Source organism: Biomphalaria glabrata, chromosome 6, assembly GCF_947242115.1.
Source record: "Biomphalaria glabrata chromosome 6, xgBioGlab47.1, whole genome shotgun sequence".
NCBI lineage: Eukaryota > Metazoa > Mollusca > Gastropoda > Planorbidae > Biomphalaria > Biomphalaria glabrata.
Window position 1 is genome coordinate 23,768,703 of NC_074716.1, and position 18,804 is coordinate 23,787,506.

Here is an 18,804-nt window from a genome sequence, read left to right on the forward strand (position 1 = left end):
AACGTAATTGAGACTCCCTGAAAACAGAAATGAAATTTGAAGAGTGTGATCTTACATCATAAACATAGCACCTAGTCGGATAGTTCCAAATGTTATTATCACTCATTGTCCTGAGATTAATATGTATGCCAGAGTCAATATGAATGAAACTGGCTGAGTCGTAAAGCGCTTGGCTTTGGAACCGCGTGTCTTGAGTTCGAATCCTGGTGAAGACTCGGATTTAATTTCGGGATCTTTGGGCGCCTCTGAGTCCACCCAGCTCTAATGGGTACCTGACATTAGTTAGGGAAAAGTAAAGGCGGTTGGTCGTTGTGCTGGCCACATGACACCCTCGCCATGGGCCACAGAATCAGATAACCTTTACATCATCTGCCCCATAGATCGCAAGTTCTGAAAGGGAAACTACCTTACTATGTCTATCTAAGCCATGTTTATATATTCACATTTATCCAAGTCATTTATATTTGCGTCATTTTGATGTAGGTCCTGTTAAGGTACCTCAAGGTATTGGGGGGGGGGGGATTTTTTAATCACTAAATATTTCATTGTAATGTTTCCACACTATTCTATTTTCATTCTGTTCATTCCCAGGTGACCAGAGACTGTACTGTAACTATACGGATATTTTTTACTCCACCTACGCACACGCCTGCAGTGATCCAAAAGCTCTAGACTGCTATGTCGCTGGCCAAACTTTGAGCCAGCCTCTGCAGTTTAATCTCGACAAGGTTCAGTTTAATGTCTCCTTCCTCATGACCAACCAGTCGGCCAATATAAGTATCTGCGTCCCAGAAAGTGCAGTTATAGGAAACTATACGGTAAGTTCAATGTTCTAATAGCATTGTTTGTCATATTCTAGGAACAAAACAAAACTTACAAACTGAGTTGGCCAACATATCGACGAAGCTTAATACGTGGTTTGGCTGCAATGCAATAAAATATTGCTGTTGCCGCTTTAAAGTAAGTTTGAACTGAACAATACATAACTATACAATCTTCTATAGTCATTAGCACCTCACTAGCATAGTGGTTAGTATGTTGGCTTGTGGAGGCGTGATCCATGAGTTCGATTTCAGGTCGTTCCAACCATTTTTTATTTGTAAATGCTTCTGGGGTAAAATTCACCCACATATCCCCCCCACCCCAAATTCCTTTTCCCAACTGGTCCAGATAAGTGATAGGATCATAGCGTATTGAGTACGCTAAAAGCATGAAATAGCGCTAAACTAAAATAATTGATAATACTATTTCTAATCGTACGGATTTAATATTGTTAGTCTAGAGACTTATTAAAAATTTAATTACATGACTGGTCCAAACTAATTGATACAATTGCATTTCGTATAAGCTTTTTTCTTATGATACTAATTTAACTCAATGAAATACGCAATCAAAATAACAACGTACTGTATAGAGCGCTGTAAACAAACATAATGTAGGTTCAAGGCGCCGTGTAATAGTACAAACATAAAGACGGACGCTGAAATGACAAACTAAAAGCTAAAACAAGTTTTGATCAGACTTAAAATTCTTCTTGAACGTCTTATTCTTACTCTGTTGTTGATATCTTTCATCCCTAAAGGGCCGGATTTAAGGGAGGGCAGGTGGGGACTCCACGTTAAACGGGCTTCCATAGAAGAGAAAAATAAATCGGTATTTCGGCGGGTCGGAAATGTGTAAGTATTTATTTAAAATCATTTTTAACGCTAACACTTTGACTCCTACGTCGGGTGGCAACAATGTCGTGATTAAGAAGTGTCTGCTTTTAGTTTTAGCATGCTCGGAATAGGTAAACAACTGTACTGCTCCTGATTTACTGTAGTGCGTCTAACAAGGGCCTTACCCTCCACAAGCTCAAACACTAAATATACATATTAAATTATGTTTTTAAAGGGAAAGTGAGTTAAATAAAGAAGTAGTCTTACTCTCTTTCTTTCTACTAAAATGTGCATGTTTTTAAGTAGTTTTATTCATGAGTGGATCTTAGATGAAAGTTTTCGAAAGTGTGTTGAGGCCTACACAAAAATCTTGCCCCGGGGCCTCTAGTACTTAAATCTTGCCCTGCTTACACTTACTCCTTACTTCCAAACCCTAGCTCTACATTCATTATGGTATAACTAAATCTAGCTTTAAATTCGTAAAAATGTTAATGAAATCACTAAATCTAGCTTTAAAATCGTAAACATGTCAATGAAATCACTGTATCTAGCTTTAAATTCGTAAAAATGTTAAAGAAATCACTAAATCTAGCTTTAAATTCGTAAAAATGTTAATGAAATCACTAAATCTAGCTTTAAATTCGTAAACATGTCAATGAAATCACTGTATTAAGCTTTAAATTCGTAAAATTGTTAAAATCACTAAATCTAGCTTTAAATTCGTAAAAAGGTTAATGAAATCAATAAATCTAGCTTTAAAATCGTAAAAATGTTAATGAAATCAATAAATCTAGCTTTAAATTCGTGAAAATGTTGATCAAATCACTAACGCTATTCTAAATCTTGAATGATCCCTGCAGTCAGAATTAAACTGTAGTCTCACTCAAGTCTACTATGCTTAACACTTTCCTTTGATGAAATCTCTAGTTCTATCGCTAATACCTGTCAATACTAGTCAATACAAGTCAATGTTCTCATAAACCTAACATTAATCTTATTTGAATCTTACTCGACCGCGTACTTAATTCATAACACTAGTATATTGCCATCAAAAGTACTATCTACTCACTCCGTCCCTTTGCCTGGTCAAAATCTTCTACATGTTATTTCTCCCACTTCTTGGAGTTAAGTTGGAATTGTGCACAACTATTTATAGTCGATGACAACACACGAATCAATCGAAATTGGCCAATGAGCTATAATCAGTCAGTCGTAGTCAAGTTCATTTGTTTCATATGGACTTTTGTTGTTGACAAAAGGAGTCAAGCAGAAAACTATATTGGGGTTTTAAGTCGTTATAACCTCCATTAATAGTAATTAAATTTTTAAAATAAAAAATAAAATAAAACTAAAACAACTGGCACCTGACATTGTTTGAAGTTAAAGCATACCAATAATATTCTAAGTATATGGTTAAATTTAGAGTCTCTAAAAATGAACAAAGTAATTGACTCAAAATAACACTCAACGTAAACGATATTACCTACAAGTATCTTTTAGATTTCACTTATTTCAATGTACATTCTGTTTTTATACAAATGTTTCAGTTTATCGGAACCATCGAAGCAGAGACTAGAGAGAAATTCGACCTGACGTTTGATGTCTACCTAATGTCCGTGTTTCTAAATGTCCCTGAGTCCGGATATTATTTGTTTAATGTCTCGGAAGACGTAAGTGTCAATGACAAAGTTGTGAACGTGTCTAAGACTCCATGCTCTGACTGCATCCAAATAGTGGACAATAAAAAGACAGAAAATATTCATTTTTTTGGTAAGCTTTTACTTTCTGTTACAAATTAAACCCAAAATTTGGCCCTTTTCTCTGGATGATTGTTAGTTGCTTCAAACAGTTTAATCAGCTAAATCTTTTAGCTTAAACGCCCTAAACCACAATATTGATAGCTTCCATTCATATATAAGTTTTCTTTATATTGTAATTAGTCTCATAGTATCTAATTACCTTCATAATTGTGTTTCTGTAGACATGCTGCATTAATAAGCAAGACACTTCTAGTTTAGGTGCTAACTCTACATTTGACAAGGGAACCCATGATGATACAAATACATAAAATAATATTTTATCAAAATAACAAAAGCTTATTGTCGAATATAAAATATTGCTTGTATTTATTTCCTCTAGACTTGCAAGATAAGACCATATTTGTACGGGGAAACACATTGTTATCTTCAAATAAACTATTTCCATTTTGTTGAATTTATTCAAGACAACAAACTTCTAATTTTTATAGATTTCTGACTTATTCTATTAATTTTATTCTCAACCGTGATAAATAAAAATTCAGTACATGCATCCAACATTCTGGTAATGGCTCTTCCCGAAATGTGTGTTGGTTACTCTACAGATACTGTATGGGATGATGCCATTACATTGGACAAAAACACCTTTATCGTCACGAGGCCACTTAAGGCACCCAATGTTGTCATGAAAAAACTCAAGGTAAGTCTAAGTTTTATTATTAGATCTTAGATAGGAGGGTAGGGGTCGTGGGTCGATCCAAATTAAGCTAAAAGTCTATGTTTGAGAAATTACGATTGCCAGGGAAAAGAAATTCAAACAAGATTACAAAGAGAGTTTGTGTTACACAAACTCAGAGGCGGCCCCCGTCGAAGTCGGATCCCTGTCGGATCTGCATATTCGCAAATAATATTCAAGAGGTGATTTAATTTTGATGTAAAATGTTTTACACGTTTCGGATGTTCCTTCAGAGTTGAAGAAAATTACTTCCTAGTCCAAACCTCCCGCAGGACGACGGGAGATGGGAGCGGGCAGGGTTTGAACCCTGGGCCATCCATAAATCTGAACGACAGTCCAGCGCGCAAACCGCACGACCAGGCAGCCATCCGATGGTCAAAAGTAATAATGTTTCAAAGATTCATTTGCCGTAAATTTAAATTTAAATTTAATAAAAAAAATAGTAGATTAGTTTTAGTATATTAAAACATTACAATATTGATCAAAACGTTTGGAAATGAAAATCTACACTTTTTTTTTACACTTTAAGTTTAGAAATTGAAATTCTACATCTTAATCTAGTCTATTTTAGTCTAAACTAGATCTAGAAATTCTAGATCTAGACTCTAAAATAATTTTAATTAGAATATGAATCCAGATCTAGATATACTGTAATAAAAATCTAGATCTAGTTTAAAAAATCTAGATTAGATCTAAATCAAGATATCATTCCTTTTTTAAACGCGAGTCACATAACGAGGCTTAATAAACATTACTATACCGAGTTCTTTTTTCATTTCATTTGAAGAATTAATTCCATATAACGTCAGAGGGAAAAAAAAACACTACGTCACACGGCCTAGCTAGACTAAAAATCGCCTTCATCTATAAGAGCCATTTATCGAGTGTTCATAGACTTTGGTGCACCGAGTGCGTTCTTTAAGCATTTCATTTAAAGAATTCATTCCATATGACGTCAAAGGAAAAAAAAACACTACGTCACACGGCCTAGCTAGAATAAAAATCGCCTTCATCATTACGAGCCTTTTATCGAGTGTTCATAGACATTGGTGCACCGAGTGCGTTCTTTTAGCATTTTATTTAAAGAATTCATTCCATATGACGTCAAAGGAAAAAAAAACACTACGTCACAAGGCCTAGCTAGACTAAAAATCACCTTTATCAACACGAGCCATTTCTCGAGTGTTCATAGACATTGGTGCACCGAGTGCGTTCTTTTAGCATTTCATTTAAAGAATTCATTCCATGTGACGTCAAAGGAAAAAAAAAAACACTACGTCACACGGCTTAGTTAGACTAAAATATGTTTTATTTAATACAAGCAATTTTTTTCGAGGGTTAATAGACATTGGTGCACCGAGTGCGTTCTTTTAACATTACATTTAAAGAGTCCATTCATATGACGTCAAAGAAAAAAAATTCCATTACCTCACAATAGGCTAGTACCGGTACCATAAAAAAAATTGTCTTTATTTACACGAGATATTTAACGAGGGTTCATAGACATTGGTGCACTGAGTTCTAATAGATATTATTTAAAAAGGATCAAAGCCACATTGTTTTTGCGTTTTGTCTGTCAGTCGGTCTGTCGGTTATCTTGATATAAAAAAAACAACTATAAGTTATTAAAAATTGATTAACCTTTATTTTACGTTTCAAAACATCGCAATAATTTTTAGGTATGAACACAATTGAAAATTTTATATAATAGATTGTTCCGGATGTTTGTATAAATAGTAAAAGAAAAAGAGAATTTCAGATAAATGTAATACCGTTAATTAAATTTTTTGGATGGTCTCGTATAAAAATTAGATGTACTACAGCCACGTGGAGAGATTTTCATACCTTACTTTGGTGTTTGGATTCTGTTTTCCTTAAAAATCGGAACATAATATTAACGATAATTAGATTTTTTAATGTTTTAGGTAGAAAGTTAAATGTACTGTAAGAGAGTAGTGAGTTAAAATATTTTTCATAAAAATCCGTAAAAACATTATTTCGTAAATGAGAAGATTATTTGTTTATTAATTAGAAGAGGGAGTTCAAACAATTATTTGGCGTTAGTAGATTTTTAAATAAATTCGGAAATTTCTGGCGACGATTTGTAAGAAACAAAATCCGGAACTTTCTTTATCGATTACAAAACTTCTATGTTATGTTTTACAAGAAAATTAAATGTCTAAAAAGTAATTTTCAGTAATCAATTCTAGTAAATTACTTTTTTTAAAAGCCTTATGCGATTTCAAACAATCATTAGGCATAATTCATGTTTTATAAAACAATATCCGGAACATTTTTACACTTAATGAAATATAAGTCAGTATAGAGATTATGATTTAGCATTAATATGCTATTTACATAAAAAACGGAACAAAATATTTTTGATAATGTGTTTTTGCAACGTTTAAGCATGGAAATTGAATGTAATATAAGTTAGAAGAGCAAACAAACATTTGTTGGCATTGATTAGTTTTGCACAAAAAAATCCGGAACAATCAATTTTAGATACTTAAAACTATTGAGATGTTATGGGAGGAACATTAAAGGGTAAATCAGATTTTCAATAGCTTTTAGAGTTCTAGTTTTTTAAATCTAATCGTGACGGACAGACCGACTGTTACGTCTTCATATTGGATGAGACTCTTTAGACATGAAAACGACAAATCACAGTTTATAAATACTTTAATCTTTATTAACACTGAAAACACTTTCTTGTTCATATTCCTCCATTTTGGTTCTTCTTCTCCTTTCAACACGCATTCGCACCATTTCACATTTACACTAAGAGACTATTCCAAGTTTAAAAAAATCGGTAACATATAAAACCATAATGTAATAACTAAACAAAATCAAACACAATGTCATGTTAATACCAATACAATTCCAACATTTTAACATGTATCTATAAGTAATCATATTTCTATTAATACAACTCCCCACTCATAATTTTATGTCTGTACAAAACACAATCAAATAGTTAACAAACAAAGTCTATCTTGCTCCATGCATATTGTAACAACAATTTTCAATTCATTACACATATATTTATTCATTGTAGAATAGAACAATAATTAGTGTCCATCATTCCTACCTTTTCTAATCATATCTATATAATTCTAACATTATTGACATGCCATCCTTTCCGCTTCCCTCCTTTGCAATGATGTCCCATTGTGATCCTACTACCTAATGATCTAGCTGTACTGTTTTCTAGGCTGCTAATATCCCTCTCTTTTCTCGTATACGCCTCTCCACTATTGTACCTTGATTCCTTAATTCTAATTAACTGTTGACACTGTCTTCTAATATGCCCCCTTCTCCCACAATTAAAGCATAAGATGTATGGACTTGTACGTCTATATGTGGGTTTAAATCGCTTTCTCTGTACCACTGATTGCCTTACTTTACTTTGATTTGGACCCATTCCTATTGCATTGCTTTCTACCTTATCTGTTAATTCTTTCTTCTCGTGCTCTCTGCTACCCATGTCATCTGATGTATGATATCTTATGTCTTCTTCCACATCCCTATTTCTACCTCGCGTAGACTTTATCCCATAATATTTCTTCCAATTCTCAATCTCCCTTACTGAACATATTTTCACCCCATGAATATTTCCAATAATTAAATCTATCTCACCCTGATCTACAACACAAGCTTCCACTGTCCCCTTAAAATACGGTGTGTCTATACTAACTTTAGCAATCGGTAATTGTACAATATTCCCATTAAACATAACACACTTCCTAGATTCGCCTGTATATTCATGGTCTTCCACTAAATTCTTATTCACTCCAATAATAGTGCTCCCTGTATCCCTGATGGTCTTGGCTGCCTTGTTCCCTACGAATGTCTGAAAAATCTCCAATGTTCCAGTATCAGATGACAATGATAAGCCTTGCTCTATTCTACCTTTCTCCCAGTCCTTTCTTTCCTGTCTGTTTCCTTGATATCTTCCGTTGCGGCTATCATTTTGTCTTTCATATGTACCACTTCTATACTGTCTATCCTGTGTCTCCCTTGTTCTGTGAGAGTTATTCTGTGTCTCACATGTTCTGTTAAAGGCAACTATTTCTTCTATATCACTGCCTCTAGATAATTTCTTCTCGGGATGTGCCACTTTATAAGCCCTTATCAGTCTTACTATGTCTTCTATGGATTTCGGTTTCCTCTCCAACAGAAATATTTTTAATTCCTCCTGACACTCGTACATCACTTTGTCCAGCATGAGAAATGTCTTAAGACTGTCAAAGGTTTTTTCTACCTCAGCGGTTTCTATCCAGTTATCGAAATGGCTGCTCATTTTGTCCAAGAAGGTCTGCGGATCATCCTCTGGTTCTATCTCACAATTAACAAACTGTTGGCGGTAGAAAGCTTCTGTTTTCCCGAAAGTTCGAAGTAGTTGTTCTTTCACAATGCTGTAGTTACCCTGGTTCATACATATTTTTGAAGGCACCTCCGCTGTAAATGATCTCGACAATAAGAATGTCCATTTGTCTTCAGGGTACTCCAGTTCTCTCATTTCTATCTCGAACTTCTTCAAAAAAATGTCTATGTCCATTTTGTCTTCGTTGAATATCAAACCTTTATATTTTGCCAGTTTATTCCCTGTAGAGTCACTCTTTCTTTTATCATCCTCTTTTCCTTGGTCTGTTTTTAACTTTTTCTCTGCTGTCTCTTTTTCAAACGCTAATCTTTCTCTTTCAATTGCGACTAATTCATTTTTCTTTTCCCTTTCAATTGCTACTATCTCCTTATCCTTTTCTCTTTCTCTTTTGTCCTCCTTATCTAATCTCTCCTTTTCTTTTTCTCTTTCCATCGCTAATCTCTCCTTTTCTTTTTCTCTTTCCATCGCTAATCTCTCCTTTTCTTTTTCCCTTTCTCTTTTGTCCTCCTTATCTAATCTCTCCTTTTCTTTGTCTCTTTCCATCGCTAATCTCTCCTTTTCTTTTTCTCTTTCCATCGCTAATCTCTCCTTTTCTTTTTCTCTTTCCATCGCTAATCTCTCCCTCTCCATCAACCTTTCTTGTACGTATTTTCTTAGTTCTGCCCCTTCAAGCTCCAACAACCTTCCCTCTTCCTTCAACGCTGCTACCTCAGCCCTGTCCGCCATAATCTATTACTAATAATATCGAATCGAATGTTCTCCTGTCTTTAGATCTAGACTTTACTATCTCTACTGTCTGTTGACAGGAGATCCACTGTGTATAGAGGGATACGTGGGTTTTACCTTTGCGTTGGGCGCCACTTGTTACGTCTTCATATTGGATGAGACTCTTTAGACATGAAAACGACAAATCACAGTTTATAAATACTTTAATCTTTATTAACACTGAAAACACTTTCTTGTTCATATTCCTCCATTTTGGTTCTTCTTCTCCTTTCAACACGCATTCGCACCATTTCACATTTACACTAAGATGCGCACGTAACACCGACCAACAGACAAAACGCACAAAAATAAGCTTCTTTTATTCGGATGGGGGCACTAAACAAAAAATAAATAAAATCTGATTTTTAAAAAAAGTTTAAGTAATTGGTTTAGCACCTGATCATGTTGCGACGTTACGCTACTGCACGAAAATCGCTGCATAAAAAGTCCATTTTAAAAAATGTGCGTGATATTTACATACAAAGTGCATTATTAGCCTTTATAAACAAACAGAAATGTTTTCTTTTAATTTTAGCAGCTAGTTGACCAGAAAAAACGTCTTTAACTATTATTTGTATTTGTTGTAAACATTTCCTGTACATTTTAAAAATATATTTGACTTAGTGATACTGAAAATACACAAACATTGTCCATCTTTGTTAGCATATTGTAACATTGCCTCCCTTACATTTACGTAATTGTTTTAGAATTGGTATATTTTTATGAAAAAATCGCTTGCATAATTAATTTTATAAATTAAACGGTTTGCTTTTAGAAAACCAAAAGTAGCCGTTGCACCTAAACTTTTCAAACCGGATTTAATGATGAAATAATATTTTTCATATCTCTTCTAGTTTTCGAGATCTGAGTGTGACAGACGGACAGACGGACAGACGGACAGACGGACAGACGGACATTTTGCACAAACCTAATAGCGGCTTTTTCCCCTTACGGGGGCCGCTAAAAATGGTGTTCCCAGAATAGAGAGAGAGAGGGTCGTTTAATTTCATTCTAACAGATACACTGATTCACGGGCTTAAAAAGTATGTTGGGGGATCGTTTAAATGTGGCCCGATTATTGGAAGTTTAAAAAAGGAGGTGATATTCCAACTAAATAGTAAACAATATAAAGCCTGAGAACGAATCAACGGGCGTAGCCGGTGTGTAATGCTAGTGTCTTGGCTTGGATCTTGTAAAGTTGTCTGGCCTCTGGGTCGCCAAAATGTCCTGGCTTGGTTTTTGTGTGTTGTCTGTTTGATGCTATGTCACTTATTCTGAACGCGAGTCCGAACACATCCAAGCGACACAACAATTAACTATATACTTAATAAAACTTGCGAAAACTTTAAATGATGTTTATTTCCAGATGGAGGTGATCGTCTTGTCTATCTATCCATCGTTGTAACTATCAAGTTCTGCACTAGACTTCTTTCCTCAGGCCCTGGCCATATTTCTCTCTATCTTGTACCCCTCGTCTGCAACGTCATTCGACTGGCTGGCTGCTTTGACCGTCGCTAAAACCTATGCACTGTATATTTATTTACAAAACTAACATAATCTCCAAACTACATTCAAATTGTGTCAACTCGGGATAATTAGAACATATTTCAACCTTCTTCCAAGTTAACGCGTACCGAGTGTTAATTCAAGATGAAAGCATTTTATGATCAAGACTCTTTATAACTGCTGGAGTAGAAGAAGAAAGAATCCATGTTGAGCTCAGCCGCCGGCCTCGCCAGCTAGAAATTTAGGACTTGGCTCAAGGAGTTATAATCCCACACAGAGGACTTAGCGAAGAGACAATCTCTCATTCTTGGATACTGAAAGAATTGTTTCCATTTTATCAATGGCTTCTGGCTTGATTCGCTATTGACACTCTACATAGGAGGAGGAGTTGTACCCGTTTGACATTTCTTCTGGAAGCTGACCTCTTAGTTTATCTGTTTTTGTAACTAGAATGTAGTTTTCTGTGTTAGACATTTCTTCTGGAAGCTGGCCTCTTAGTTTATCTATGTTTTTGTAACTAGAATGTAGTTTTCTGTGTTAGACATTTCTTCTGGAAGCTGGCCTCTTAGTTTATCTATGTTTTTGTAACTAGAATGTAGTTTTCTGTGTTAGACATTTCTTCTGCAAGCTGACCTCTTAGTTTATCTATGTTTTTGTAACTAGAATGTAGTTTTCTGTGTTAGACATTTCTTCTGCAAGCTGACCTCTTAGTTTATCTATGTTTTTGTAACTAGAATGTTTTCTCTGGCTAAGATCTTGTTAAAGTAAGGAAGCTGACCTTAGTATCAACTTGAACTTAGTGTTTATTATACACAATCTAGAAGGTTAGTTTTGGTAGGGGGTAAGGTTGTAGTGGAGAAACTACAGATTTTGTATATGAATATTTGCTACTAATGTAAATTATAATGCAATTTTTTTTTATCACATCCCTTCTTTAACCTGAAATTTCTTCATTAGCAACTAAGTGAAACATTTCTATTGAACCTCCCACTTGTTAATAAATAGAATTTGGTTATTGTAAAAATGGGAGATTGGGTATTGAAGGGATGTAGGCAGTATATATATATATATATATGTATTTATGTATGTATGTATAGGTGTACGTTTATATTTAGAGTTAAAGTTTACTAGAGATAGGGTTTCAAAGAAAATCACCCCTCCAACTAAAAGATTATGGGTCCGCCCTTGACGAGATCTGTAGCAACAGGCAATTTTATTTACTTAACTAGTAATTCTTTTCCCAAAGATATACACCAACTGTCAAATTTTTAGAAAATCGTTAGCGCCGTTTTCGAGAACCATATCTAGGTTCCTTTTTTTTAAATTAGGTGTTTTTGCTGATAAATTTACAAGCTGAATATAGAAGTTTTAAAAAAACAACACCCGGAGTAGACTAAATGACTCTCATCTCTCTCTGTCTGTGAGCCCGTCTGGGGCCTAGGCCACCAATCATCTTCCTCCAGGCATCGCGCTTTTCTTCAACTATCTCCACGTCTTGACCATCTGCTTGACCATCTGCTTCCAATTAGGGGACGGCCCAGAAAGACTAAATGATTAGCATTGACTAAATTTGGCCAAGTAGGTTTGTGTATTTGGAAAAGGGTGCGGTGCACAACATTATGTCCCCTTACTTGCACAATTTTGTGAGAATATCTTTCTTTATGTATTGAAAACAGTTCCATAGTTTGTTTTTTTTTTTGTTTTAAAATATTTCTTGCTAACTCAAAGGCAGCCGTAGGACAATTAGATTACGGGTCTATTAATGTGACCTTTCAAGTGACGGATGTCGACGAGCCACCATCATGTAACGAAACAGAAATAGACATAGAGATCTCGTTGCCAGGGGACAGCGTCGACACACTAGACGTCCATCTCAATTGCTCAGATCCTGACGTAGAGGCCAAGTTCAAGGTCATCAACTACTCCGTTGACCCAAACTATGAAAGTAAGTCAAGTTCTAATCTAATTATTTATATAATTATTTGGTTAATTCGCGTTCTAAACAAAGTCTGTCCTATTATTATGAGACAGCATGAGTCACACTCAGTCTCGGATCAAGACTAAGACTAAGACTAAGACTGCTTTATTGATCCTTACGGAAATTTGTTGTGATTACAAGGACTCGTTTCTCATATAAAGACAACACAACAGAAACATACACATAAGTACAACAGACAACATAAAGAGTTCATTCAGCGACTACACACAGGTATCTTGGTGCATTTCATGTTCCCTGATCAATGAGTGGCGGTGATAGAGTCTGACCAAGAGAGGTACAAACGAGTTTTTGTACCGCTCCAATCTTCTTTTGATTGACAGCAGTCGCCCACTTCGCGAAGACCTGGCGTAGTTCTGATGGAGCGGGTGGCCGTTGTTTTCCAAGATTTTTTCGATTTTTCTTAGGCAGGTTTGTTCAAAAAGTTCCTTTAAATGTGGTAATGTTGTGAGTGTAATTTTTGATGCTTTTTTAATGATGTTTTCTAGACGTTTCAACAGTTTAGATGAGGCGTTGCCTTGCCAACAACTTATTCCGTATGTTAGCAGATTTTGTACAGTCGCGCCGTAAAATGTCTCAAGGATCTTCTTGTTTAATTTAAAACTGTTGAGTTTGTATAGAAAAAAGAGTCGCTGGGCTGTTTTCTTTGTCAGAGTTCCAAGGTGGTCTTCCCATGAAAGCTTGTTGTTGATGATAACGCCTAGATATTTATATGCCTTTACTTGTTCTATAGATGTAGTGTTTATTTGCAGTTCACGTATAGTTTGTTTTTTCTTTCTAAAATCTATTATAAGTTCTTTAGTTTTTGTTACATTCAGTTCTAGAAAGTTGTCGGTACACCAGTTTGTAAACTCTTCTATCGAGCTTCGATACTGAGTTTCGTCTCCTGAAATAAGACCGACTATGGCAGTATCATCAGCGAATTTAATGAGTTTAACTGAGTCATAGAGCTTCTTATGTCATTAGTGTAAAGAGCGTATAGTACAGGAGAAAGTACACAACCTTGTGGAGCACCCTGTAGAATATTCGTGTTACACAAATAACAAACTAGTGTTTAAGAGAGAAGACATATTAGGAACTCCATTTATTAAGTAAACACAAGCGGTGTTGCACTGACGCGCTAGTGTGCAAATGTACATATAATACTATTATGTTACATCTCTCTTCTTTAATTTAGAAAATCTATTTATCAGAATAACTAACAAACTAGTCAACTAAAAAGTCTAATCAGTTCATCACAAATCAAGTCTCTTGGGTTTGTTAACTACTCTGCCTGAGCGTGTTACATAAGGTTCATTTGGTCTAGAGGTGTTAGAAGAAGCAGTGTGTAGTGGCGGCTCAAAATCTAGTGTAGTTTGTAATCTTGGACTCTCTAGATCTAGTGGTTCTGGTTGTTCTGAGATGTCATCTGGAAAGTCATAATTGTTGTCAAATCTGTTTGCTTTCTCAGAAGACTTTCTGATGTGTTTTCTGTTTCTTCTGTAGACCTTATTTCCACTTTTGACATTATATGATCTAGGCTTAGAATGCTTCGAAACTACTGTTCCTGGTTTCCACTTAGAATTAAGTTGCATTCTGACTGCCGTTCCGTCTTGTAGTGGATTATGACTCTTAACTCCTTTCCTCTTATCATAATAATGTTTCTGAGACTGTTTCTCGGAGTCAAAGTGTTTCTTCACCACCTTGAGATCTGGTGTCTTAGGTGTGAGTATTTCCTCGCTAGAAGGTAACAAATTTCTGGGTCGGCGTCCCATGAGTAATTGTGCTGGCGACAAATTAATATTACTCAGTGGAGTAGTTCTGTAGTCTAATAGCGACAGAAATTTGTCTTCGCTTTTCTTCCAAAGTTTCTTCACTGTTTGAATAGCTCTTTCAGCCTCACCATTAGAACTCTGAAAATGAGGACTCGACATTTCATGCTCTATTCCGTATGATTTACAGAAATTCAGGAATTCCCTTGAAGAGAACTGTGGCCCGCTATCTGACCTTAACCTTCTAGGTATTCCATGGCATGCGAATATACTCTTCATTGCTTCGATGATATCTGATGTGGTTTCCTGTGACAGTTCTTTGACATCAATAAACTTTGAGAAGTAGTCAACTAGAAGAACATACTTTTTACCCTCAAAGTTAAACAGATCACACTCAACCATGCTGTATGGAAGGTCTGGTATCTTGGTAGGCATTAGCGGTTCTGACACATTTTGATTCTGATGTTCAGCACACCTGCTACAATCCCTAACTGTCACTTCAATGTCTGCATTCATGCCTGGCCAATACATGACTTCTCTGGCTCGCTGCTTACACTTGACTATTCCTAAGTGAGACTTGTGAATCAGATTTAGCATGTATTTACGTAAGCTTGGTGGCATTACTATTCTCAGACCTTTGTATATAATACCATCCGAAGTTGATAACTGGTCTCTTGAATCCCAATATGGTCTGACTTCAATTGGAGTCTCGCTTCTTGTGTCTGGCCAACCAGTCATAATTACTTCCAGAAGCATTGAAAGTTCCTTGCTTGTACAGTCTTTAATTTCATTGTATTTCGAATCACTTACAGAGATCATATGCACTGAATCATCTGTAAATTCACATGTCTGTGTATCAGTATTTGGTAGATGTGCACGAGAAAGTGTATCGGAGATAAACATTTCCTTGCCTTTTCTGTAACAGACTTTCAGATCATACCACTGTAGTCTTATTAGCATCTTCTGTATTCTCATTGGTGCTGACAATAGAGGTTTCTTGAAGATTTGCTCCAGAGGTTTGTGATCATTATAAACTGTTACTTCTTTACCAAATATGTAGCAATGAAATTTGCTTGTACTATACACAATTGAGAGCATTTCCTTCTCAATCTGAGCATATCTTGTTTCTGTATCTGTGAGAGCTCTTGATGCGTATGCAATTATACGGCCTTCCTGGAGTAATACTGCTCCCAGTCCATCTTTACTTGCATCACATTCTATCTCTACGTTCTTGTTGACATCATAATATGCTAAAACTGGAGGGTTTGTACAAAGATGTTTCAATTCTTTGAAACTCTTGTTTTGTTCATAATTCCATTGAAATTCTATATCATCTTTTAGAAGCTTTCGTATTGGAGCATCTGCTTGACTTAGATTAGGAATAAATTTTGCTAGGTACTGAATTAAACCTAGAAATCTTCTGATTCCATATTTGTCTTGAGGAGCTGGCATGTCAATAATTGCCTTTATCTTTGCTGGATCTGGTTCTAAACCTTTCTCTGACAAGATATGGCCCATATAAGGTACTCTGTTTTGCCTTATCTTGCACTTGTCATAGTTCAGCTTTAGATTGTACTTCGTTGCTCTTTGCATGACTTGTTTCAAAATGTGATCATGATGCTCAACATCTCTACCAGCTACCAGAATGTCGTCTATGATGACATATGCTCCTTCAATTCCTTGAAGCATTTCATCCATAATTCTTTGGTAAATTTCTGGCGCTGATTTAATACCAAAAGGTAATCGTAACCATCTATATCTTCCCAGAGGTGTGTTGAAAGTTGTGAGAAATGAAGATTCTCTTTCAAGCTTTATTTGCATAAACCCTGACTTGGCATCGAGAACTGAGAATATCTTCGAATCTGGAATATTAGTGATCACATCTTCAATAGTTTTCATCGGGTGATGTTCCCTTCTGATTGCTTTATTGAGATCTTTTGGATCAATACATATTCTAACTTTGTCATTCCTGAACGAAACAACCATGGAGCTAACCCATTCAGTAGGTTCATGTACGGCAGTAATAAATCCATCAGCTTGCATTTCTTTAAGTTTTTCTTCAACTTTATTGCGTAGAGATGCTGCTAAGCGACGTGGTGGATGAATAACTCCTTTAGCATTTTCCTGTAACTGAATCTTGTATTTTCCTGGCAGTGTTCCAGTTGTTTTCAGCATTTCAGGAAATTCTCTTTGTAACTCGTCTTCTGCCTTGGATTCTATGCTGTCAATCCGTTGTAGTAGTCCTAAACATTCTGCTGTATCACCACTCAAAATGTTCTCTTGGATAATGTCTACTACCTCAAACCTTGCTTTCACCTCTTGGATATTATTTTTCAAAGGTAGCACCACTGCTCCTAAAGTCTTAATAACATGATTAGAGTAAGACTTGAGCGACTTTGCTGAATAAGCAAGTTTTACTTTGTCTTTGAGCTTTTCAAACTCTGACTTGACAAGAATGTTACATCTTGCACCAGTGTCGATACGAAAAATTAATGTCTTGCCATGCACGACTAGTTTTACAGTCCACTTGTCTTCGACGACATTGATGTTCTCAATATTACCCTTTCTATACTGGCTACTTGCAGTGCTAACAGGTATAATATTTTCATCACTGTGACTGTCATCTTCTACTAGATTGACGTTGCGTCTTTTTCTGCACATTTGAAACCAGTGGTTTTTCTTTTTGCAGAAATTGCATGTGGTTCCTATTGCTGGACATTTTCCATTTTCGTGGTTCTTGCCGCATTTACTACATAATTTATCTGAGTTATCTTTAGACTTCTGCTTGAGTACATTGTGTGACTCTCTCTTGATCGCTAGAACTTCTTGGCCCCTAAACATTTTCACTTGGCTTTGCGACATCTCATATTGTTGTCCAATTTCAATAGCCTTGCTAAGGGTCAACTTCTGTCCCTGATCAAGTAGTCTTAACTGTACCTTTTCGTGTATGACTCCACTAATGATCAAATCAATAAGTATATCATCTGGATCATCATACTCACAGTCCATAATGAGAAGCTTTAGGTCTTTAACAAAGTTATCAAAACTTTCTCCTTCTACCTGCTTTCTCTGATGTGCTCTAAATCTAGACACTCTTTTATTTTGTCTTGGCCTTATGTAGTCTTCTATTTTCTTTAATAGCAATTGCGGATCTCCCTCTTCACTATCAGTAATATTTAGAGTTTTGTAAACTTCACGGCCTTGTTGACCTATCCACATTCCCAGCCATCCGGCTTTTTGTTTACTATCGGCACCAGCTAACGGTCCTTTGAAACAAAAGCTCACCTGCTGTTGAAATCTTATAAACTCTTGATACAGATCTTTAGCATTCCAATTCAAGATTGGTTGCTCAAAATAAAAAGAAGCCATTATAAGATTAATAAAAACCTTTGTCTGGACAGCTTTTCAAGTTTTATTCTGACACCATGTAGAATATTCGTGTTACACAAATAACAAACTAGTGTTTAAGAGAGAAGACATATTAGGAACTCCATTTATTAAGTAAACACAAGCGGTGTTGCACTGACGCGCTAGTGTGCAAATGTACATATAATACTATTATGTTACACACCCGTACATAGTACTCGAGTTGACGATTTGGTGTTGTTGACTTTAACATACTGGTGCCCTTGGGTTAAAAAGTTTAGAACCCATGCTTGTAGTTGAAATTTTGCATAATTATTTGTTGTACCTTACAAAACAAGAATCAGTTTTAAATAAATAACCAAATAGTTAATTAACTGTTGGTAATTAATTATGCTGGGGCTGAGTGGTAAAGAGCTTGGCTTCATAACCGGGGGTCTCGGACTAGAATCGTGATTTTTAATTTCCGGATCTTTGGGCTCCTCTTGAATCCACTCAGCTTTAATGGGTACCAGACATTAGTTGGGGAAAAGAAAAAGCGTTTGGTAGTTGTGCTGGTCACATGACACCCTCGTTAACCGAAGCCACAGAAACAGATGACCTTTACATCATCTGCCCTATACACCATAAGGTCTGAAAAGGGAACCCAATTAATTATCCATCATCTTGTGAGATAGCATACAATTGATTTTTGGCGCAGCATTTTGTTTTGAATTCGTGTGAACACATTTTCAGGTCTCTTTTAGACTAAATTCTGTTTTTTTTTTTCTCCCTTTATTTGTGCTATTTATAGAGAGCCAGACATCAGACTGTTATGTTTGGTAGTGTAATTCATTAAAGATGTCCACATTCTGACTGTATTAAAGATGTCCACATTCTGACCTG

The 18,804-nt window shown here is 35.8% G+C and overlaps 1 protein-coding gene across 11 annotated transcripts in view; it reads left to right on the forward strand.

Moving 5' to 3' along the window:
• Positions 1–18,804, forward strand: part of LOC106060536 (adhesion G-protein coupled receptor G6-like) — a 103,017-nt gene that overhangs the window by 43,545 nt on the left and 40,668 nt on the right. For all 11 annotated transcript variants that reach the window (XM_056031595.1, XM_056031591.1, XM_056031594.1 and 8 more), the window contains 4 exons: positions 592–818; positions 3,206–3,428; positions 4,021–4,115; positions 12,538–12,754. In XM_056031595.1, the coding sequence (XP_055887570.1) occupies positions 592–818; positions 3,206–3,428; positions 4,021–4,115; positions 12,538–12,754 (762 nt within the window). The remainder of the gene's footprint in view (positions 1–591; positions 819–3,205; positions 3,429–4,020; positions 4,116–12,537; positions 12,755–18,804) is intronic.